Source organism: Wyeomyia smithii, chromosome 1, assembly GCF_029784165.1.
Source record: "Wyeomyia smithii strain HCP4-BCI-WySm-NY-G18 chromosome 1, ASM2978416v1, whole genome shotgun sequence".
Lineage (NCBI taxonomy): Eukaryota > Metazoa > Arthropoda > Insecta > Diptera > Culicidae > Wyeomyia > Wyeomyia smithii.
Genome location: NC_073694.1, coordinates 84,715,172 through 84,740,716, shown reverse-complemented (window position 1 = coordinate 84,740,716; position 25,545 = coordinate 84,715,172). Strand labels below are relative to the sequence as shown.

Here is a 25,545-nt window from a genome sequence, read left to right as displayed (position 1 = left end):
CTAGTTGCCCCATAGGTTGCTATTGAACATCATTGTAATCGGTTATGTGACTTTGTCCGTTGTTTATAAAAATGTGAAATCACATAATGAAAGTAAGCATATTGACTTTCTCCTAACGATCACTGGCTAATTGAAAGGTATAATAATGATCCAAATGGCCGAATGTCATCGTATACTATTCGACTCAGTTCGACGAATCGAGCATTTTCTGCATGTATGCATGTATAGGTATATGTGTGTGTGGGTGTGGGTGTGTACGTGTGTATGTGCACCTTTTTTTTCGCACTTACTTTTCTCAGAGATGGTCTGACCAATTCTTCCTATCTTGGTGTCAAATGAAGGGTCTATTTGCCGCTTATGTTGCTATTGAATCTCATTGTAATCAAACTTTTAGTTTTGGCTCTGCGGCAAAATGTGAAAATCGCTTCTATGTCTCAGAAACTATGAACATAGTTGAATTCAAATTAATGGGCTTTTAAACCCTTAAACAATGAATTTCATAATGTTTAAACATGGGCTTTGAAAGTTATAGAAAGAAACATAACCCGTATATTGTTTAAAACTATAGCTACGATCAAAATGTGTGGCCTCAATATCATTTAAAATTGATATTGTACTATTTCAATATTTGCGGCCTTGCTCGGGATTGAAGTTGAAATTAAAAGTCATTTCTATCATTTCACTTGTTCTTTAGCACAAATATGAAGTCAAATTTCACATACTATACCTAAATTATTACTTTATATATAACATCAATATTCTAGTACCCAAAGAGTGGATATACCTTCATTGAATTGTATTTGACAATTTAAGGCTGTTTTCCAGAAACCGGAAGCTGCAAAATCTGGTTTCAAAGTAAAATATGGAGTTTACTCCCGGCTTGCGGGCCCGGGCTAATGTTCCTCAAAAAATTGGGTAATGTTTGTCCCTTTAAGGTTGTTTTCCAGAAATCGGAAGCTACCTACTATGTATCTAGAAATTTAAAATAGCGTCTTAAGTTGATTTCTGGCCTCTAGGTGTAACGCTTCGGCAATACTCATAATGGATGATATTTGTTAAGTTGTTTTCCAGATACTTAAGGTCGGTATCTTCGCCATTGAAATATCCGGAATAGGCAAAATTTGCCCATTTTAGGATGTATTTCGGCAACCAGAAGTAGTCGTCTGGATCTTCCGCGTGATGTATTTGAAACATATTTATTTCATGGTATTTGCATGTTTATATTTCAAGGTATGCTCTTATGTGTGTGAATGTTAGGTTTTGAATGTTCGGTATAGTTGTGCTGTTGGCTATCAGAAATTCCTTATTTAGAACAAAAAATGAAACCAACAGAAATTTTTAAGGAGTATTTTTTCTCTTAAATCGCGTAAATCTATTTTAACATATAACAAGTTTGAATGAGAAAGGCTGGGTCTCACCGCTAGGTGGATTAATTTGGGTTTTTTATTATTTGGAAAATTTAGGTTTAGGTATAATGCAAAAATTATTCGCGATATATGTTACACACTGCTGCGTTTTAGTTCGTAGAGCATCGTAGTAGAATAATAATACGGGTGAAACGGAGTTGTATGTATGCTTAAATTATGGCAATAGAAAATTTTACTAAGTAGAAAACAGAGTTATTCATACCTTAGATTTTATACAAAAGGTAATTGTTGTATAATTGTAAAAAATGAAATAAAAAGTTGTATGTCTTTGACTGTGGTTCTGTGGTTCTTATAAGCTCGTATAAAAAGTTATAAGGGTAAGGAACGGCTTAAGCAGTAGCGCCTATTTTAATCACTCGAAGAAAACAGGCCTAAAACTCCTGCATTTGATCAATATAGACAATTTCAATGATGGAAACGAAAACTTTGATTGTCTAGCTGTCTTACGAATATAAGAAATACCGTTAATCACAAAGAAATCTGTGAACAATCACCATTCGAAACAAATCGACCTACACTGAAAAAACTGCGCACGCTCCATCCAAGTGTTTCATCAATTGGATATGAAAATGGCTCTGCATTGTAATTTGAAGAATTTTTTTCATCGAATTCAATCATTTTTCACTTTAGTTTCAAGTTGTCGCACACATCAACTTACATCCATGAGCCGCACTTCATTTACGTATGATTCCAACATCCCTTTCAAGTGAATTGCACTTGAATCTGCCTCACTGTTTCATCATGGTGATTATCATATGCGAAACACTTTCAGTTGATTTGTTTTGTTTTCATATGTCAAATGAAGTGCCGTTTGTGCTGAAAAGTAGAAAAATGGCGACAGATGAAAAGACAGCGAGTGTCATACGGCTAAGAAGTTCGACGATTTTCCGGACTACATCTGTAAATTTTTGTAAGGTAAGTGATTTATGTCACGTAAAAGAATCGAATTCTAATTCTATTTCGTCCTTCCAGCACAAGATCACAGAGATTCTGATGAAAACATCTTTACGCTAGAGGCAAGTATTTGGTAACTAAAACATCAATTATTTAAATTGAATTAATTTAATTCTTTGTTTGCTTTACAGGCTTCTTCAACAGAGAAGAATAGTTTGTATTTGGTGCTAAATTTTTATAGTAAAATTCCAATTTTAAAAATAAAACAAAGGTTGCATTATATGCAATCATCCCCATGTAAAACTGTTCTCAATTTAAAATCGAATAAAAATTATTCGAAGCTCGGTAAACATTAATTTTAGATTCGAAATCCAAATACTTTATGTTTATATGTCATAACACGAGAATCGAAAGTGTTTTTCTTTTGAAAATGAGGTGTTGCACGATAAATAATTCTAAAGTGTTTCGCATATGAAATCTATATGTTTTGACCAGTAGGGCGAATTCAAGTGCAAAACACTTTATAATGTCGTGTCGATTTCTTTCAGTGTATATTGCAGCCATTCAGGAGCCACATCGGGTGCTGAAAAAACACGCCTGCAAAACAAATGGAAACTGCTTAAAATAGATTCGGGGTGATTGGAATAGAATTGATGATTGGTAAAGTTTGCTAACTTAGTTTTACAATCTGAAAACAAGTTCTGCCAGGAAAAACGATAGAGAACAGATTGATATACTACTGTTTGAATTTCACCCAACATATTTCGAGTATTTCGTTTGAATACACAGGCGGTTCCTAAAGCTGCTTAGAATATCCGGAGTTGTAGGGTAGGGAACATATCCGGACTACTTCGTTATTAGGGCGAAACTAGATAGGAGAACAAGCCAACGATTCGCCCTTATCACGAAGTAGTCCGGATATGTTTCCTACCATACTACTTTTCAGATTGTACAAGGGTGCTTATATCTCAAAATAACTGAAATATACGGACCAAATTGTTGGCTGGGAAGTCACGCTGAAAAGTTAGGTGTTGCGCCAGTGTGCGGCATATGTATAACTGTTCATATTTATCCTAGAAGCTTAAATTTTTTTCATAACAGCTATATACCTTTTACATTAGTATAATCCAATAATTTTCACATTAAATTGTTTGCAAACGAGAAGATTTTCTGGCACCTCTAAGAGATTTGGTTCAAGTTCTGCATTCTGCAGTTTTTCAACCAAAAAAAGAACATGTAAGATCCTTTAGATCCTCCAACAGTGCACAATGGTGTAGAAAACGAATTTATGGGGAAACTTAGATCTAGAGCTCGATAGCTATTCTATTGTTACCGATGATGATGAGCTTATATTTTCATGTTATCATAAATTAGCGCGACCAAAATTTTCAATGTAATTAGAAATCTAACTCTCTTATTTGTGTCGATAATGATAAAGACAGTTTTGATAAGATAATTGAAATAAAAAAGTATAAATACGCAGCGCGTAAAAAAAAAATCCGCGTAAACTCCGAAATCCGCGTTAAAAACACGTCGGCAGGCACGACACAGACTGAGTTTGGTCTCGATCACGCAGGTTTGTAGGATATTTCTCAGAAAAGTCGTTTTGTAAGCGGTATATTTTTATTGGTTTTCAATTTCAAATCGTTTATTTAGAGTGTCAGATGGGTTTATTTAATCCACTTACTGAATATTCACTGATTCGGCTCAACTTTGATAAAAAATTTCTTGATTTTCAGCTCGATTCGCATGGGGAAATAACACTGCTATTGATTATTTCTCTAAAGCATTTAGCAAAAATAATCAAAACCCGTTTGGCAAATGAAGTTCTTGTAAGTGGATTTCGGAATTAACGCAGTTTCTGTAACGCAGATTTTCTTCAACGTGTTTTTTTTACGCACTGTGTATCACCCACGTAAAAAAGACTTTAGTTTATCGGCAATTGTAACTGCCTGGAGAGGTACTCATACAACTGTGTGTAATTTTTTCCTGGAATTTTGCGAAAGGGAAGGATCAATTAGGGGGATGGGCGGAAACCTGAGAATAAACCCATTCGTGAAAGCCCCTCTGACATCGAACGGCCTTAGTTCTACTATTATTCAAATTCAAGACCAATTTCATGTCAAAGCGGACTCTATAACCTTGAGGGCTACGAGCTCCCCTGAACGAACTTGAATGTTCACGGGTAGTGAAGTTGTTGTAAAAATAGAAATTAGTTCGAAGAAACTGTTGTAGATACCTTAACGTTCTTATTGGGAAAAATTACCAAAAATTTGAACTCGTGGTTTAGGAACAACCCCTTTCTGTGGATCTCATGGCAGTGACTACTCCAGTACAGTTAGGTTTTTTCACGATTTTTTTTTACGCTGATGTTCAAATTAACGCGGAATAAGTAACGCGGTTTTTTTACGCGGATTTTCTAATTAGCCCCTTTTTTACGCGGATTTTCGAATTATAAGGTACGTATCCCCCGTTCAAAAAAAAACCTGACTGTATCAAAAACCGACTATAAGCTTAGGAAGTATCACATTATCTAGCTGGGTGTTCACGTACGCCAGCTTCATTGCCGTTCCAAGCATAGTTATCTTATGCACAGTGGGACCAGATTGGGTAACGATTTCATACTTCCACAGTAAAAGAACCAGCTGATTAAAGGACTCAAGCGTTTTTTGGTAAATAACTAACCATAGAGATGTTGTTTGGCATTAAATCTTCACCGCTATTTAATTAAAGATTGACACCAACCACGGAGTTACATTGTCCAAAGTGAGACTAGTGCAAAAGTTTTTCTATTCGCGTCGCTTTTCATTACAAGTGTGATATAAAATACCTCAATGTGACATCGTACCAATAAGTGTTTATTCTCGTAGTGCAGCCCCAATCGGAAATAGATTTAATAATTCTTACCGAAAATTAATTTAATTCTCACCGAAAATTTATTTAATGATCGACACTTCAAAAGCATTGCGAAATACATACCATTTTTCAAGCTTCTCAGTGAATTGGGAAATATTTATTTATAATAAATCATATAGCTCTATATTTCTACCGTACGCTGTCAAGCAGGACATGGAGTGCTTCGGTTTACGTTGTATAAGAGGTTTACGAAGTACCATAAACTCATCCTGAATGGTTAAATGCCAGCGATGGTTGTTGTAGCAGAATGGTTATTGTTTGAGAATCATGAATGTATTTAAAAAACATGTTATTTTCTTTTAAAAAATTGAGATGTTCTTACGAAAAACTGGAATATCTCAAAAACGGAAGTGATTCGAAATGTAATTTACTAAAAGCTTTTCGATTTGAATTGACCACTAAAATCATTTTAATTCATTAGTATAAAATTGTTCCTAAAATTGTTGATATTAAGAAAATGTTCTACAACTCAAACTTCAGAATAAACTTTGTCTTATGTTCTTTATCCTGTACTTTTTACTTAAAAGATGGTGAATATTTTGTCAAAAAAAGAGAAAGAATACTAATCAATTTATCTTTTAAATAAAATACGGAGTTCAAAATATTTTTTTCCTGTGTATAAAGCCAAAGCCTTACTAACAGTCTCTCCCGAGCCGAGACTCGAACCCAGCATCGCACCTCGAGACCATCTGAGAGATGCGATTTTCCTGTATATTTTCCTGTATATTTTTTAAAAACATTATTAGTTTCATTCTCAGAAAACCTTTTTTGTAAGCAGAAATTTTTGAGCTACAATTCATTGAACAAAATGTTTATCAAAATACAAACGCCCTTTAAAAATACTATGAGGTCTTAAATATTTATTGCTTCACCTCTGAGAAATACTCCTACTGCTAAACCAAAGACGTGCGCAAAGTTTCCCAAACATAGTTGAATAGAATTTTGCGTATGTCCAAGTCATTTGTAATGGTTTGCATTGTTTGATAGATTTTCTTGCATTAGCTAAAAATCCCAAGTTGTGGATGTTCATTATATCCAAATTTCAATACTTTTTTGTATTATCATACTAATATATTGTTATTATTTATGTTATCGTTGTATGTCAATATATTCATATATTTTCTCATCCTATTGGAAACTAAGTCTTGGTCTGGGTTGCTAGAACCACTGGGTGCCTATGAGTACCGCAAATGTGCCTTCCCCTAGGTGAATGTAAGAGTAGGGACCATTATTATCCCTCTAGTGCCCAAGTTAATTTCTAAACGGGCTACGGTAAAATCACTATGAATCATTATAAACACTTTTTAAGTATTTATTAAAGCTTTTTAGAGGTATGACTGAAGCCCACCAAAAGGCGACATTGGGCACTAGAGGGTTATATTAAATCACTGAGTAATAACGTTAAATCTAATTCCACAACGATCTGTAGATGAACTATTCTACAGTTCAATAAATCATCGTTATCGTAAATCCTTATACCACAAACCACAAAACTGTGGCTCAAACAGACACAGTCTAGCAATCAGTTAACTTTTCCCAACAACCTTATAGTCAACTACCAACGCGGTGAAGAGGAAGGAATATTAAGAAGCTTAATTTGCATTTTCAATGATAATTTTTAAAATCAACTTTACGAGTTGCACCGGCCATGCTGAGTAGCTGGCGAACTCCTGTGAAGGTGTTTGGTGGGTATATATTTTGTTCTTCAGTTCCTCTTTAGATGGACACAGATGGTGAGTCATTGGTGACGGTAGTGATAGCGACGGTACTGTTCGTATGTTTTCTTCTGTCTTTTTTATTTTGTCCTTTAAATTACATCGCTAGTTGGATTTTTTTCCCTATCTCTATTACTCCAAGGAGGAAATGTGGCGTGAAAATATTGCTAATTAGAAGCTACAGCTGGGCTATCTAGGGACAATTGCTTGGACTTGAGTCGATTGTGTTACTAGGTGTAACATGCATATTTATTCGTAGAAAATTCTATTAGACTGTGTCTGCTATAAAAATATAAAAAACATCGCAATAATCAAATTTTAAGGCACCTCGAGTGAGTTCACAAATTGAAAGTTATTCACTTTTGAATAAACAACATATACCTACAAGTCAAAACTAAAATTCAATACGTATCGCTAGAAGCAACAGTGAACAATCTTTCTATTTTAAATAACATTATTACTAAAATCTGAATGTGGTTCAATACAATTGCTGCATTAACGATGACTTGAACTATGTTTTTAATTACAAAAAGCAATAATTTTCTTTTCCACTTCCCGTGTTCTCTTTTTCGTTATCCTGAGGCAGAGTCCGGTCTGGAACCGTCCGATAAGTATGATATATTAGAGGAGCACAACAAATTGCGACAGGTCGTGGCGCAAGGACTCGTACCTGGACAACCAAGTGCAGAATATATGCTGGAAATGGTAAGATAGCAGAACCGTCAGCTCGGACACTTTTAATTTTTATTCCAATTTAGTGAGAAACCGATGAGGGCAAAATGAGCGATAACACAACTTCGTTTTGACAGTAGTGCTGACATTTTCCATTTTCTCTTCTTTAAGCAATGGGACGACGAGTTGGCTTCCAAGGCACAGGATTGGGCAAACCGTTGTATGTTCAAGCATGACCCGAAGAAACGGTTAGGTGAGATGAACTCAACTGCAAATATGCGATTGCTAAAATGAGAGCAACTATCTCGGGTAGTTGTAATTCTAATGCTAATCTATATTTTTCCAATTGATAAAATAATCCACATTCTCTCCTTTATATAAAAGAGAGAATGTGGATTATTTCATCACAATTTCATGTATTACTACCTGTGCTTTTTTCATCAGCTTTCAGCTTTTGGGTACGTGTTCCCGATGTCCGATCGAGATTTTCCGAGAAGACGAAACTTTTGAGCCCTACCGCTAAACGAAATTCGAAAATTGATTTCTTATGTATGTGCCATTGCACAATAATGGTCCAGAAACAAAATTAAGGGGGAAATTTGGGTCTAGAGCTCTATAGCAACATTTTAGAGAACAACTTTCTTTTACAAAGTTGTTTCATATGATAAAGCACTTATTGAAAAATTATCAAAAATTAGGGTGACCAACATTTTCGATGGAATCAAGTATCTAACTTTTTTATCTTTGTAGATAGAAGAAAACTTTGTTCTACAATGTTATAGCTCCATTAATTTTAAGTAACTTTGTGAAAGAAAGTTTTTTACTATCTTTGAAAACAACCGATTTATATTGAAAAAACATATTTTGCGCTCTATTTCAAGTTTCATCTCAAAACAGAGAGACAGAGAGACATCTCAAAACAGAGAGAAACAATTTGCAATGCTGACATCGTAAATATCTCAATTTTACTCAAAGTTATTAATATTTTTCATCAAAAAATATGCGTTTTTCATTTGTATTTCATTCTTTTGGGGGCAAACATGAAAATATCTCTTGGTCTCATTTTGAAGGGCATATTTGACTCTATAAATGAGTATATTCAATTTAAAAACAAGACAAAAATTTCAATATTTTTATATATTATGCATATACAATAGGCTGTCCCAAAACAAATCGATGTTGAAAAAGTCAAGGTGCTCAGCCCTAAATTGAAAGATAATGTTATTTATAGCATTTTTGTAGAACATTTAGACTTTCTAAAAAATCGTTTTCAGGTTGCCCAAACGTGATTTATGAAAAAATGACTTTTGCAAGCTACTAAACCACTCTTCTGCACTTTTTTCAAATCTGTTCGATTCCTAAATTTTTCCATATATTTTTTTTTTATTTTTGTGGGGTTGTTTTTGAATATTTCGCATGGTTAGGTTCAACATCGTAATGTCCACGGTCCTTACAAAAAAATTATATGTGGATAAATTCATGTCGTTGAAAATCTGTCCACGTGGTATGTGGATGGCCCCTATGTGATATTTCATTAGGTTAGCTTTGTCGAAAACCAAATATGAGAATTTGAATTAGAACGGTTTATTGAAGTTAATAATATGAAATCCTATCTTATATCTTCAAAACTGTTAACGTGTGATGTGGTGCGATGTGTGATTTTCCATTGAAGTTGTTTTTCGAGTTAACAATTTAAAAATTTAAAACAAACATGTTCAGTAAACATTTTTCTCATAATTTACAGTTCGAATGCGACACTTTGTTAAGGTTAGGAACTTATTTAATAAGGTTAAGGCCATGTTCGCCAACAACTTTTACAGGACACATAACGAAAGAAAAAGGATGGAATTGTGATTTTTACAAAATTCATGTTCGCTAGTATAGTATTTAACATGTATTTTTCTAAATCGCATATTATCTATAAATTATATGTTCTTAGACATCCTTTTATTTTTCGGTGTTGTTTAACTAATGTTGTTCAACTAATTGCAAAATGTACTGTTTTTGGTTTTCTTCCGTTGACAATTTCGAGTTATATGTTTTGATTAAGGCAATACCTCGTTCCGCATTATGGTTTACTACTTTCATGTACTCTGACTACCTTGTACGAATGAGTGCAGGTCAAGTGTGGAAACATCGTTAGATTCGACAATGTGTTTAGCAACTTTGTGAGTATCTGAAAGTCAAAATATTATTAGAACACCCAAAAACTCGCGTACAACAAATTGTACAAAATATCTACCTGATGCACTATACTTTTACAACGAATACATTAAATCGTGTTAATTTATGTTGGATAATGCAAGACTGTGCCGGTGAAGGAACATTTTAAAAGAATAAATTGTTTTGCCATCCATCTTGCCTTATGGAAAGCACCAGGAGCTCTAATTTGAAAGGTATCAGCAATTTTTCCGCCCATGAATGTGATGGCAAGCTGGATAACTTCACAATAATCTTCGTGGTGATTCTGTTCTGTTAGTTGTCACTAAAAAAATTCCAAAAGTCACCCTCTTGTTGTCTGTTATCGACGACGACGACTTGACAAATGCAACATTCACACCAGACATATATGAATGCTTTTGTACGCCATGTCATTTCATCTTTGGAGATTGTGGTGTTTAAAATTTTGGTACCTTAAATGCCTTACACAACAGTTCGTAAATATAATGTCTACAAGGAAGTCCAATCACCTGTCTTTTTAACATTTTGTTCAGATGTTGGTAGCTCCTTTCTTTCGACCCGTGTTTGATGCAATGGTGTTGAATGATGTAAACATCACCCTAAAAATGGAATAACAGTACATTCTAGAAACACTCAATAATAATATTGAAGATAATAAAAATAACCTATTTTCAATACCCCAATCACCAATTGCATTATATACCGCTTCTGCTTGTTCTATTCCTATTGAACTTTGGATGACGTGCACAGCTAGGCTAGCAGCTTACGCATGCCTTCACCAGATACAATCATAGCCAATCGTTCAGTTTTGGGGATGGCTTTAGAATATATTAGGAGGAAGCTTTGAATCCTAATGAACTGTCAAGTTAACCTGTGACTTGAATGTAGCTTTTAGCACATTGTGCTTTTGTACACAAATTTCTCTTTTTTTATTTCTAATAGACCCCTTGTTCAACAATAAGGTGCCCCAATGATTTGGCTATAGGTGATATTAGAAATACTGCATTTCGATCACTAACTTTGCATCGATCCAAAGCAGCAGCCACATCGACAGCAATAACATGTTTTTATTTTGGTTTAAAAGTTGAAAATTGTTTGGAAGAACCAGAAAGAAATATCGAAAATTGAAGACCGACCGACCGACTGGAATTTCAGAAAAAAAATATTTGCAATGAATTGAACTAACACTTATTTGGTACCAGAAAATCTCCACCGAGAGTACTGATCGACAGAACGGATTCGCTCTGGGTTTGAGATGAGGACGCGCCTTCCAACTTACATTGAATCACCGAATTGGTTTTTTATCACCGACTTTTCAACAGCTGAGCGGTCAGTAAAACGTTCGGTAATATGAACCATTACCGACCGATCAGTAACCAAATTGTTCCTGCTTTCTGTCATTATTACCGACCTAATTTGTGAAAACGGCGAATTCATTCAGTTGCCTGAGCCACCGATCAAATCTGTAAGTTGTGTAAGACAGTACCGAAAGATCTGTGATGTTTATTATCGTTAATTTTTAATTATTTTTTATTTTTTAAGAAAACCATATATCTGATGTAACGTTGTTTTGATGAAAAATATTTTTATTCAAACTTTATTAAAAGTTTTAACTATTAAAAATTAAAAAAAAAAACAGAAAACAGCGTTCGTCGCACCGAATTTGTCCAAGTGAGAATCAATTAAACGTTTTTTACTGCTGTAGACTGTAGACTGTGCATGAACTTCATGCCATTTGTGCTCATAGTTTCAAAGCCGAAGACAACACCAATTATCAGTATTTTCATCCGTTGGTATTTCATCGTCAGCCTATAACATACGATACAAGAACTATAAAGTTTAATCACTTGATTGATGCTTTACTTACTCCAATAAAGTGAACAATTCCATTAATCGGATTATTTCCTCCATTGTCTGCTTGACGCCTTTTGGATCCCCGTGATGATTTTTTTCTTTTAGGCCATTAGGCAAGTGCACGTATGAAATCTAAAACAATATCCATTATAACTTTTCATTGAATTAAAACAGATGTGTTCATTAATATGGCGGTGTATACGGCAGTAGAAGCAAATAATATGATGTTTTGATACAAATATGTACATATACAGTCACCGTCAAAATAAAGTGCCCACTTTATAGAAAATTACATTTCCACGCTGTAGTTATTGGAAAACTCATCAGATCTTAATGATATTTTTTTCTGCGCTTTATATTTTTATTATTTTTACGACGCATGTGCATTTTTGCAATTATTGATTTAAAAATATTTTTGCCTTTCTCCTAGAAAGGTATAGCAATCACTTGCATAACCGAAAGTATAAAAGTGCTCCAAAGGGCCGAATGGCATATATCACTTGACTCAGCTCGACGAGCTGAGCATTTTCTGTATGTGTGTGTGTGTGTGTGTGTGTGTGTGTGTGTGTATGTATGTGCAGATTTTTATTCTCACTCACTTTTCTCAGAGATGGCTGGACCGATTTTCATGAAAATAATTGCAAATGAAAGGTCTTGTTGTCCCATAAGACCCTATTAAATTATTTTGCAATCGGGTTTATAGTTTAGAGGTTATATATCAAAATGCGAAAAGCATGAAACATCATTATCTCAAAAACTACACAATCGATTTTATCAAAATTGATTTCAAATGAACGGGCTACCTGAAATGCCCTTAACTTTTGAATTTTATAAAGATTGAATATGTGGTTCAAAAGTTATGAAAAGAAACGTGTTCTGAAGACTGTTTAATCTCACTCTTGTTTCTCAGAGATGGCTGGACCGATTTTCATAAAACCAGTGTCAAATGGAAGGTCTAGTTGCCCCATAAGACCATATTGATTTGTTTTGCAATCGGCTTATTACTTTGCCTGTTATGTTTAACCCTCTCCCGCTCACAAGGTTTATCATTAATATTTATAGCTTCACGAGAAAATTTAAACTGAACACTGTGTAGACTAACTAAAATTACTGTCAACTCTAGTATTTTGAAGAAAATGCCCAGTGATGCTCTGAGGCAGCATACAAAAGTTTATGGGACAATCGTTAGCACAACAAACTATTTTTGTCAAGATATGATGATTATAATTCCTGGTGCTCTAGAGTCACCATGAGCGGGAAAGGGTTAAAAATGTGAAATCCAGCTATGAAAATATTCCGAAGACTACTTGGGCTCACTCACTTTTCTCAGAGATGGCTGACCCGATTTCCACAAAATTAGTGTCAATAAATAAGTCTAGATGCCTCATAACACCCTGTTGAATTTTACTATGATCGAACTGGAACTTCTTCTGTAATGTACCGAAATATGAAAATCACGAAACTTCATTATTTCAGAAACTACACAACCGATTTGATCAATATTATTATCAGATAAGCGGGCTAGTTAAGGGTTAAATGATGAATTATGATTGAACACGTGGTTTCAAAGTTTGGCTGCCCTATACGTTCCCATTTCATTTGATTATAATCGAACTTAAGCAACCGCTATGTATTAAATTGTTAATAAAACAACGAAAGTCTATTATCTCAAAGATTACATGACTTATTTGAACATAACTAGTGTCATACGAACGAGTCATCTCTTGAACATACTAATAACAAACATCATAACAATTTGATATGTGGCTCAAAAGTTATGGGAAGAAAAGAAATTCAAAGACTATTTAAAACTATACCTACTTTGATCGATATATGTGGACTTAGCATAATATAAATGTGGTATCGTACTATTTGAACGTTCCAAATTCATCGATTCCTTGCGATGTGTTCAAAGTCTGCAAATGCACGGAATCGGCCATAGGTCAAATAACAAATCGTTTGAAATGTTTGGTTTTATCGAAATGACAACATCCTCGACTTTTGGCTTCTGTACATCGCCTTAATTCTGAATACATTCATATTGGGTGGTATTCGGTCATTTTCAGCAGACTTTCTGCCTTCAATCTAACACCGCCCGCTCCGCAGCAAACACACATCTGATCAAACTGGAGCGAATACAATATCGTTGTTTGCGTATCGCCTTGGGTTGCATGCAGTCGACCCATACGATGAGTTTGGAGGTCTTAGCTGGAGTACTACCATTGAAAAACCGCTTCTGGAGCCTGTCTTCTCGCATTCTTATCAAATGTGAGGTCTTGAACCGTCCTGTGATTGAAAATTTTGAAAGGTTAATCGAACTTAATTCTCAAACCCGTTTTATGACATTGTATTTCAATCACATGTCCCATAATATTAACCCTTCTTCGAATATTCCAAATCGTGTCGACTTATCAAATACTTCTGATTCTACTGTGTTTTTCGATACATCCATGATAGAAGAAACTCGTGGAATCCCGGATCATTTACGCGTGCAGCAGATCCCTAAAATTTTTTCCAATAAATATCGAAACATCAACTGCGACAATATGTTCTACACTGACGGATCACTTCTTGATGGGTCCACTGGCTTCGGTATTTTCAATAACAATTTAACCGTCTCCCATAAGCTTGATAATCCTGCTTCTGTTTACGTCGCAGAATTGGCTGCAATTCAGTACACCCTAGGGATTATCGAAAAAATGCCCACGGACCATTATTTCATCTTTACGGACAGTCTCAGTTCCATTGAGGCTCTCCGATCGATGAAAGATGTTAAGCACTCTCCGTATTTCCTGGGGAAAATACGGGAACATCTGAGTGCTTTATCCGAAAAATCGTATCAGATTACCTTAGCGTGGGTCCCTTCTCACTGCTCGATACCGGGCAATGAGAAAGCGGACTCTTTGGCTAAGGTGGGCGCAACAAACGGTGTAATTTATGAAAGACCAATTGCCTTTAACGAATTTTTCTCATTCGTACGTCAGAATACGATCATCAGTTGGCAAAATGCTTGGACCAGAGGGGAACTGGGAAGGTGGTTATATTTCATAATCCCCAAGGTGTCGACGAACCCGTGGTTCAAGGGGTTGGATGTAGGTCGGGATTTCATTTGAGTGATGTCCCGGCTTATGTCCAATCACTATAGATTTGACGCGCATCTCCGTCGTGTAGGGCTCGGGGAGAGTGGTATCTGTGCCTGTGGTGAAGGTTATCACGACATACAGCACGTTGTTTGGTCATGCCCTGTACACCGTGACGCCAGGTCTAGATTAATAGCTTCCCTGCAGGCCGAAGGTAGGCAGTCGGCTGTTCCTGTTCGTGATGTCTTGGCGAGCCGTGACATATCCTACATGTCCCTTATATACGTTTTCCTGAAATCCATCCACGCCCCAGTTTAGTCCTACCCCCTTCCGCCTGCATCCAGCCTAACGACAAGAAAACGTTAAGACCCCGGATCCGGAAACAGCAATCAGACCCGCACGATACTCTCAAGGCCCGAGGGAGACAACCCAATATGCCAGTCCGTAATATCTTGGCCCAGCAGCGGAACATGTGCTTACCTATGGCAATGAAAACCATCATACAGTAAACCAGTGCTTTTAATGCAAAATATTATAGCTTTAAGTTACATTTAGTTTCAGCTCGTAGTCGGCAGCGAGGATAAAAAATTTGCTTTTAGTTATTAAGATACTTTAGAAAGTAAGCTACCAGATATAATTGGCGCCGTTAAACATTAAATTGTATTCGTGCTGTGTCAAATAAATTACAAAAAAAAATCTAACACCGGAAATACCCATATTGGGACGTATTTAGTTATTTTGGTTGTTTTCCCCAAACTTAAAATCTTTAAATTCAAAATGGTGTCCAGGGTCAATGTTTGGTTTCTAAAGGGTGTCCACGATGAAATTGCTACACCATGAAATTGCTCTAACTTTTTAACCGTTGGGTAGAATTTAATGAAAATTTGGGTGGATTTAGTTCATAGTGCATTATTTACATCCTGCAAGTTTTAAAGTCCTGTGATCAAAACTCGCGGAAATGGAGTCGAAAGAACAGCTCGTGCGTGATAAAATTTTGTGCATTCATCACGAGAACAAGGATCTCTCGCATCGTTCCATCACTAAAACGTTGGGAATCGTGAACTCCACGGTGTCGCGAGTGACTAAGCGGTTCGAGGAACGATTGACCACCGATCGTAAGCCCAGAAGTGAAGGAAAAAGTATTCCGTACAACCCCACAAATCACAACCGCGTAGTTGGGGCCTTCAACCGAAACTCCAACGCCTCCGTTCGGGATGTGGCTAAGAAGCTGCACCTAAGCCAGAGTTTTGTCCAGAAAGCCAAAACTAAGGCTGGGCTCCGAACATTCAAGGTACAAAAGGCGATGAGAAGTACAAATCGCGATGAGAAGTAGAACAAGTCCGCCAAAACCCGTGCCAGGAAGTTGTAGCTCAACATGCTGACTAAAGTTGAGTGCTGCATCATGGACGACGAAACATATGTGAAGGCCAACTTCAAACAGATTCCCGGCAACCTGCTTTTCACGGCCAAGGATGAGTTCAGCGTTCCGGAGCATGTCCGCACTCAGAAAACGTGCAAATTTGCGAAGAAATTCCTGGTTTGGCAAGCCATCTGCACGTGCGGGAAGCTGAATGCACCTTTCGTGACCCAGAACACGATTAACGGACAGGTGTACATGAAAGAGTGCCTCCAGAAGCGGCTGCGTCCTCTCCTGAAGGCCCACAATGTCCCAACAATCTTCTGGCCGGATTTGGCGTCATGCCACTACTCCAAGGACGTGCTGAAGTGGTATGCGGACAATAAGGTCAATTTCGTGTCGAAAATATTCAACCCTCCCAACACTCTGTAGCTCCGCCCCATCGAAAAGTACTGGGCGATTATGAAGCAGCACCTTCTTAAACAACCTAAGGTAGTGAATACAGTCGCGGAACTGAAGAAAGCATGGGTTTACATGCAAAAAACGGTTGATTCACAGGTTGTGCACAATCTTATGGCCGGGGTTAAGACCAAGGTGCGGGCATTTGCGTATGGACTGTAAATAAAATACGAGTAAAATGGTAAAATGAAGTTTAATAGTTATTTTTCAATCCCTGAAAATTTTATGGCAATCGGATAAAAACTCTAATTTTGCGAATCAATTTTGTGTGTGGCAATTTCATCGTGGACACCCTTTAGCAGACAACCAAGCTAATAACCAAAAACTGGACAAAAATCTGATTTATTTGCTGCGTGGTGCTTGACACGAATTGACAGAGACATCAATAACCCGAATGAAACGAATCAAAATTCCAGTTCTACCAGCACAAAGTATTACTGAACGCCGTATCTAGATGAAGTGCAAGAAGATCCTGTGTCGGCAGAAATGCTTGACCCAATTCTGAATCCTTCCGTTCCTAACTCTAAGATATATCCATGATTCATTCCATACGAAGTGTGTATACCACTTGGACACGACCATCACAGATTTTGCTCAAAATTGGGGGTTCATCTACTGTCTCTTTGGAAAAATCCCAATTTTGGTATCGATTGGAATACCCCCCGCTCTGTAGGACCCCCCTGTTTATTGCAAAGTCACGCATTTTTTGTTCAAAATCTCTTTTTTCTTTTTCTTACAATTCATAGACGTAAGGTGTCCGAAAAATCCTGATAGATGATTTTTGAAGAAAATAAACCAAGGAATCCAGAAAAAATATAAGTTTTGATCGGAAGTGTTACCAGATAAATAATTTTTGTATTTGAAAACTAAATTTATATTTTTCGGCAAATACAGCCATTTTGATTTTAAATTTAATAATTTCAATGTGTTCTTTGGAAAATTTCACATAAGAAACAACTATCATCCCGAGGAAATATGAGCCAATCTCGAGATATAACATTTTTACGAAAAAAGTTGTAAACTTCGTTACTATTTTATTTTATAATTTATAGACGTAAAACACCCGAAAAATAGTGATGGGTCAATTTTGAGGAGAATTAACCAAGGAATCCAGAAAAAAATATTGTTTTCGGCCGCAAGTGTTGCCAGATAGATCATTTTTGTATTTTAAAACTAAATTTGCATTTTCGGCCAATGCAGCTAACTTTATGTTAAATTTGATGGTTTCATCGTATTTCTCGGGAAATTTTACGTAATAAGCACTTACCGCCTCGTGGTAATATGAGCCAATCTTAAGATATAACATTTTTACGAAAAATTAATTACGAAATTCAGAACTATTTTCGTAAACATGCTATATCTCGAGATTGGCTCATATTACCTCGGGATGATAGTTGTTTCTTATGTAAAATTTTCCAAAGAACACGATGAAATTATCAAATTTAAAATCAAAATGGCTGCATTTGCTGAAAAATGTAAATTTAGTTTTAAAATACAAAAATAATCCATCTGGCAACACTTCCGGCCAAAACTTATATTTTTTCTGGATTCCTTGGTTTATTTTCTTCAAAAATTATTTATCAGTATTTTTCGGACATCTTACGTCTATGAATTGTAAGAAAAAGAAAAAAGAGATTTTGAACAAAAAGCGCGTGACTTTGCAATAAACAGGGGGGTCCCACAGAGCGGGGGGTATTCCAATCGACACCAAATTTGGGATTTTTCCAAAGTGACGGTAGATGAATAATTCTCCCAGCTTTGAGCAAAATCTGTGATGGTCGTGTCCAAGTTTGTGCTTTTTCGTGGTCACTTCGTATGGAATGACCCCCATACATTAAGATGATATTCATGAATACATTGTATGTGACTGAGCATTTCCGCTATTTAAATACTTTTCAACGTTTTTATTGTATCTCGCCTCAATAAAGATATCCAATCTTTTATCAGAACAAGAAAGATGCAGTCCATTGATGAGTGTTTCTATTCGGCTCATTACGGGGCGAATAGATACATGCAATATTTTTTTCAATGAAAGACTGAATTATTTATTTATAAGGTATCAAAATGGTATTTATACCCTTGATAGAGGAAGGTTGAATCCATGTTATAAAAATTTTATATTCGTTCTAGGTATTATGGTGTTTTTTGTATAATACGTATATAACGGAGACCGTTTTTATTCGCCCCGTTTTACAGTACACAACTTTCATTGTGTGCAATCGAAGAAAAACTGCAATGCTGCCGCTGATGGTGATTTACCATAGAAACCATAAATTACTCAATAAGAATTGGATATTGTGGCTACAATGATAAGTTATAAGTCATTTTTATTTCATTTCCTTTTCAGTAAAAATATAAATTTGTAGAAGCCGACGAATATCTGTGAATTTATTAATCAATAATAATAGTATATTTGACACGGCACCATACAGTCTGTGAATTTATGTTTTGCGTTTCTTCTAGAAAGGTATAGCAATCACTGGAAAAACCAAAGGTATAAAAGTGCTCCAAAATGTCGAATCTCGTATATCAATCGACTTAGTTTGACGAGCTGAGCATTTTCTGTATGTGTGTGTGTGCGTATGTGTGTGTGTATGTGTGTGTGTGTAACGCTCTCCCAATCTCACTCGATTTTCTTAGAGACGGCTGGACCGATCTTCATGAAATTAATTGCAAATGAGAAGTCTAGTTGCCCCATAAGACCCTATTGAATTTCTCTGCAATCGGATTTTTAGTTTAGAGGTTATGTTCAAAAATGTGAAAATCACGAAACATCATTATCTCAGAAACTACTTAACCGATTTTAACAAAATTGGCTTTAAATGAACGAGCTACTTAAAAACCCTCAACTTTTGAGTTTCATGAAGATTGAACGTGCGGTTCAGAAGTTATTTAAAGAAACGTGTTCTGGAGAGTGTTTAATCTCACTCATGTTTCTCAGAGATGGCTGAACCGATTTTCATAAAATCAGTGTCAAATCGAAGGTCTAGTTGCCCCATAAGACCCTATTGATTTTTTTGCAATCGGACTATTACTTTGCCTGTTTTGTTTAAAAATGTGAAATCCAGCTTTGAAAAGAAACATATTCCGAAGACTACTCAAACTCACTCACTTTTTTCAGAGATGGCTGAACCGATTTCCACGAAATTAGTGTCAAATGAAAGGTCTAGCTGCTTCATAACACCCTATTGAGTTTCAATGTAATCGGACTGTAACTTCGTCTGTAAAGTACCAGAATGTGAAAATCACGAAACTTCATTATCTCAGAAAGTACACAACCGATTTGAACAATATTGGTATCAAATGAACGGGCTAGTTTAAGGTTAATTGATGAATTTTATAGTGATTAAACAAGTGGTTCAAAAATTGTGAAAAAAAATATGTTCCGGTGACTTTTCAAATTCACTCGTTTTCCCGAAAATGGCTGGACTAAATTCAACAGTCTGAGTGTCAAATGAAAAGTTTGGCTTTCCTATAGGTTCCCATTTTATTTGACTATAATAGTATTTTTATTCCAACCGTTATGTATTAAATTATAAAAACAACGGAAGTCTATTATCTCAAAGATCACACGACTTATTTGAACATATCTAGTGTCCTTTGAACAGGTTGTCTCTCAAACTCACAAGTAAGAAATTTCATAGCAATTTGATATGTTGTTCAAAAGTAATGAGAGAAAAGAAATTCAAAGGCTATTTAAAACTATACCTGCTTTGATAAATATATGTGGCCACAATATAATTTAAATGTGCCATCGTACCATTTGAATGTTCCCGGTATCGCTCGTGATTGAATTGTTCGCAATTAAGAATCATTACTTTTATTTCGCTATTTATTGAGCATTTACATTACGTCAAATTTCATATTTTATGCTTACATTACAACATCATTATTTTAGAACCCAAAAAGTGAATACACATTTATTGGATTGAAGCGTTCATATAAATGTGTTTTTAAAAAATAATAAGTTTGAATGAGAAAGGCTGGGTCTGACCGATAGGTGGATTAATTTAGGTTTTTTATTTGTCAATTAAAAAACAAAAATAAACCTTTTGAAAACTTTAAAGCTGTCGTACTATAAAATGAGTTTATCGTTGTAAATGATGATTGCTACGGTTTTTGTCATAATTTGTTGTTAATTTTGTTTGACATTTCTTCTAATGTTTTTAGTAACTAGATGCTTCGAAATTATTTTTAGAATTCATATAATTCATATAATGAATTTGACTTGATCAGAATTGAATACGACAACAAAGTTTATCTTGATAACGTATGCGCTCGAAGCTGTGATTATTGGCTTGTTATTGCATCGTGCCTCGAGCAGTGATGCCACATTTCCATCTGTATTTTGAAGCTCAGAAAATCTTGACACCTCGGTATATGTAGGTACTGGACGTATCCTTCTTTAAAAAACGCAATATAGCTGATTTACATATATCCGGTGACTCATTCATGCACACGCTTACGCGTAACATATAAACATAATCAAATCTCTAAAACGCTCAACATCATTGCAGTTTATTTCCGTTTTTCAGCTATATCAAGAAGTTTAATTCGCGATCTCATGTAGGGTGGCGAAAACCTGGAAAATCAGGGAATTCATTTTTGAAGTAGAATACTTCTCTCAGGAAGTTCGGCTACATAGGGATGTGAAATGAAAATCTAAAACCGAAAAAAGTGAAAAATATGTCCAATTTCAAATGCTAATAAATCGGTTAGTATTCGATGGATTTCCTTCGTTCTTGCAGCAATAGATTGGAAAATCTTCTAAGATTCTTCCAAAAAGAAGATAATTGTAATTTTATTATTTTCACCATTGTAGTATTGAAAATAGTCAAGCCTTGTCAAAACGAAAAATTCGACCTCTGATTGGTCGTTATATGATTGCTTCCCAAGCACGGTCGACAGAATCATATACCTTGCAACTGAAAACATGCTATTTGGCCTATATAAGAGCCTGTTTCAGCCGAAGCCGCTCATAATAGTTCTAGAAAGCGACAACAGCAGTCGTCCTTACTTAGCAGCAGCACTAGCCCTGTGGTTGGTCACCACGTCTCAGGAGCAGCGGGGTTTTTCTCAGCGTGTGTCGCCAGACTGCCATCATTTCCCCCGTGTTAGGGCAACATGAAGATTGCCATCAGGAAATCCAATTTTGGAAATCAAAATGCCTTTTTCAAGACAAAAAAACAAGTCATTGAAAGTTAATAATTTTTGACAACGCAACAAGCATTCTGTGTTGGATCCTAGCAATTTAAATCTGTCGCACACGTCTTATTTCTACTAGAGAAAACGGGAGATCTAGAATCATCGGCGAATGGTTATCCGGAATGATGATAATTGAACCAACTTGCCAGTGTTGTGAAATATAATAGCACCTTTTGGTGCTCTTCAACTATGTGATTGAAGTAGTTAAAATTTTTCATCGTATGTAACAGACGAAAAACCGCGAATTTCAGCATTTGCAAGCGAGGAAAAATTCAACATTGCCTCAAGAACGTGTTGGTGGCCCTGAGAAGGACCGGTTATAATTTATACTTGTTCTCGTGCTGGATGGCAGAAGATAACAGAAATGCAGCACTTACGCTCTTGCGTCTTAAATTAAAACGGTTATATTTTGATACCTCAGCAGAATTTTGACCTTCATACTCATGTCTACCATCGGCAATGTCAAACACGCAATAATCTGCTTTCATACGACACGGGGACGGGAACATTTTCTTCAACCAAGCTGCACAACACGACACAAAACATGTTATTTTGTTGCTTCAATGAGAGTGCTATCGGTCCGGCTCGACAGAATGTCCACAAGAAATCATTTTTGTACATCCGTGCTACGAAACTGAGGAAAAACTTTAGAAACTGAAAAAAGAGGTGGAGCTTATCAAATGATCGCTCTGAGCCAGAATGAAGTCACACATATTTTTCAAGTTATATCATTCCACCACGTACGAAAAATAATTCATTCCTATTTTCATCCCTATATAAGAGCCTGTTTTAGTCGAAGCCGCTCATAATAGTTCTGAACAGCGACAACAGCAGTCCTCCCTTAGCAGCAACGGGAGCAGTGCAGTGGATACCATCGATAGCGGATAGCGGCCACAACTGTGGCATGGCTGCGGATAAGCGTAGCAGTTTCAGCGGATCTCAGCATCGATAGCAGCTGGGCCAGCAGATGCAGGTACAGCGGATACCAATGGCAGCGTATAGCGGCCACAACTGTGGCATGGCTACGGATAGCGTTGCAGTTGCTCAGCAGTTGGGCCAGCGTATAGCGGCCACAACTGTGACATGGCTATGCGTAGCGTAGCTGTTGCAGCGGGTATATCAGCATCGATAGTAGCAGGGTCAGCTGATGCAACGACACTCCCTTCACTAAAATGCTGTTTCAGTGTGGTAGCGGGAAGCATCAAGCAGCAGGCTTGCATGAAGTGAATACATCAGCCAGCAACCGTAGGTTAATGTACAGCTCTACTGATGGCTGTACATTAACTTACAGCCGAGCGAATCGGTTCGCGTCGCTTTTCGCGTCTATTATGGCAGAGGCCTAATGGGAAAGTTGTATCATTTTGTTCAGAAGAATATTATTATCGGTAAAATTACAGAGATGCGATTGCGTAAATCCGATTCTGAATTGAACAATTGTTCTTTTGAGAACAAATAAAACACTTATTTGAAGAGTTAATAGCTTTTGGTACCAATAGCAGTATAGTGACAGCCTCAGCGGTAGATGCAGATGCAGCCGGTACTTCCCTGAGGCCGATGTGGAAGTAAATGGAAGCAGCACGGCGAAACAGTTCGGGTTATGCTTAGACGCGCGTCATTTTTCGTTGTTGATATTCCCCACATGAAACGACGCGCTTTCGTATGATAGCGGCGGTATTAGCGGTAGATGCATTTGCCAACACATCCTCCAGTAAACCCGTGTCTAGTTTTCAATGTGAAAACACCTTTCTTATTGTGTCTGACCGTGCGCCTTAGTCCTCACTGTCAAGGTAACACAGAGATGTAAGTTAAACACTACATCCTATGATAAATTGAACAATTGTCCTTATAAGGACAACAAATGAAATAATGAAGATTTAATTTTGAAGTACAATACTTCTCTCAGGAAGTTCGGCTACATAGGGATGTGAAATGAAAATCTAAAACTGAAAAAAGTGAGAAAAATTTCAAATGCTAATAAATCGGTTAGTTTTCGATGGATTTCCTTCGTTTTTGCAGCAATCGATTAGAAAATCTTCTAAGATTCCTACCAAATTCATGAAATTGCAATTTTATCCTTCGAACTATTGTACTATTGAAAATTCTTAAACCTTGTCAAAACACAAAATTCGACCTCTGATTGGTCGTTATACCGCGCTTTCCCAAGCACGGTCGGCAGAGTTATGGACCTAGTAAATTGGGAATGCATCATTTGGCCTATATAAGAGCTTCATCAGATAATAAACAGACATTCCATCGGATATTAAATTGAACAACTGAAACTTGAAGAACAGAAATGAATATTTGAAGAGTTAATATTTTCTCGTTTTGCGCTATAATCCAAAGTTAATTATCTTCACCTACATGCATACTCTGACTATTATTACGTGTTTGCGTCGCTTAGTGTTTGGCTACGGTCATGCAGAACGCAAACAACGGCGCGATGCGATTCGGCAAGACGAAATGTGTTGAAATGTATAGCTCTACTTCGCCTTAAAAAGAGCTGTACATTTCACCACGGTAAGGCGAATCGCATCGCGCCGTCATTCGCGTTCTGCATAACCGTAGCCTTTGTTCCGTTCCCGTTTAATGATGTCGTATTAAGTGTGCATATTACAATTCGGCAGCACTTCAACTTCTCATTTGCGCAAAATTTAAAAATATTCAATGAACTTCATTCAAAATATCAAATAAAAAGAAATTACAATACTGTTAATGAACGGTCAACGTTTATTTACTAGAAAAAATGACTGACACGCAAGCAGCCGGTTTATCTTTCTCGTAAAAGTATTCTACTTCAACTTTGCGGTCGTGGCTTTGCATACAACCTTTCTGTGATTTTTGATCAGGGAATATCAGGGAAAACTGAAAAACAATCAGGGAAAAAAATTCAACCGAGACGATATCAAACAAACCGTGTTGATCATAAACATGTTAATACCATCATCATTGGAAGAAAGCACATACAGCACATACATCGGACCCGATTATCCGGAGACTCGATTAACCGGAAACTCGATTATCCGGAATTTTAGACTCGATTATCCGGAATTTTATTTTTTTGGTGTCCGTTTTCAATTTTTATTCCGAAATTTTGTCTTTGCCATCCCTTCTGGCATATTTGTTATCATTTAAGTCACTTACGGCATGTTTGGGACATGTTCGAATTAAGTGAAAATAATCAATATCCAATTTTTTGTTTTGCTTCCCAAGATTTTACTGCTTTTCGCCTCAGAAATAACTTCTGGTTACGCCACTGCATCATACAAGTAAATAAAGAAAAGAAATATTTATTCTATGTTCGTTAATCGCAAAATTTCAGTATTTTGTGTGTGATTCGATTATCCGGAAAACTCGATTATCCTGAACGAAAATTTTTTTGATGTTCCGGATAATCGAGTCCGACCTGTATGTGTATTGATCGACTCGAGTGCTTATTAATGATGGAAATATTTGTAGAAAAAATGGTTTGCTTGATCAACAAAGTTGTAGATACCAATTTTGTCCTTTCAAAGACAATATATATTGCAAAAAAAATAAATGAAAAAAATTTTCTTTGTGTTGAACAATTTGAATTTTTTCATTTGAATTGAATTGGGTTGTTTAGTTACTCACGGTTTTCTGATTTTTATATATCATCTGAAAAAGTGTAATTTTCCGAGCAAAACGTGATTTTTAAAATTTTATTTCATTGTCCTTCGATTTTTAAATGTAGAATAAAAATCGCTCTAAATCGCTACAATGATAGTTGGTATATGGGCGAAATGTCATTGTAGCTATTTCAAGCA

The 25,545-nt window shown here is 36.2% G+C and overlaps 1 protein-coding gene across 15 annotated transcripts in view; it reads left to right on the top strand.

The window, feature by feature from the left end:
• Window positions 1-25,545, top strand: part of LOC129717851 (scoloptoxin SSD976) — a 152,342-nt gene that overhangs the window by 111,577 nt on the left and 15,220 nt on the right. For 11 of the 15 annotated variants that reach the window (XR_008726762.1, XR_008726761.1, XM_055668057.1 and 8 more), the window contains 2 exons: window positions 7,539-7,657; window positions 7,796-7,877. The exons of 1 other annotated variant lie outside the window; for it this stretch is intronic. Coding sequence is in view for 12 of the 14 variants with exons in the window: in XM_055668057.1 (XP_055524032.1) it covers window positions 7,539-7,657; window positions 7,796-7,877 (201 nt within the window). In the remaining 2 variants the exon portion in view is untranslated. Of the gene's footprint in view, window positions 1-7,105; window positions 7,285-7,534; window positions 7,658-7,795; window positions 7,878-25,545 lie in introns of those variants that run through there. 3 more of the 15 variants (XM_055668067.1, XM_055668069.1, XM_055668066.1) reach the window with 3 other exon arrangements.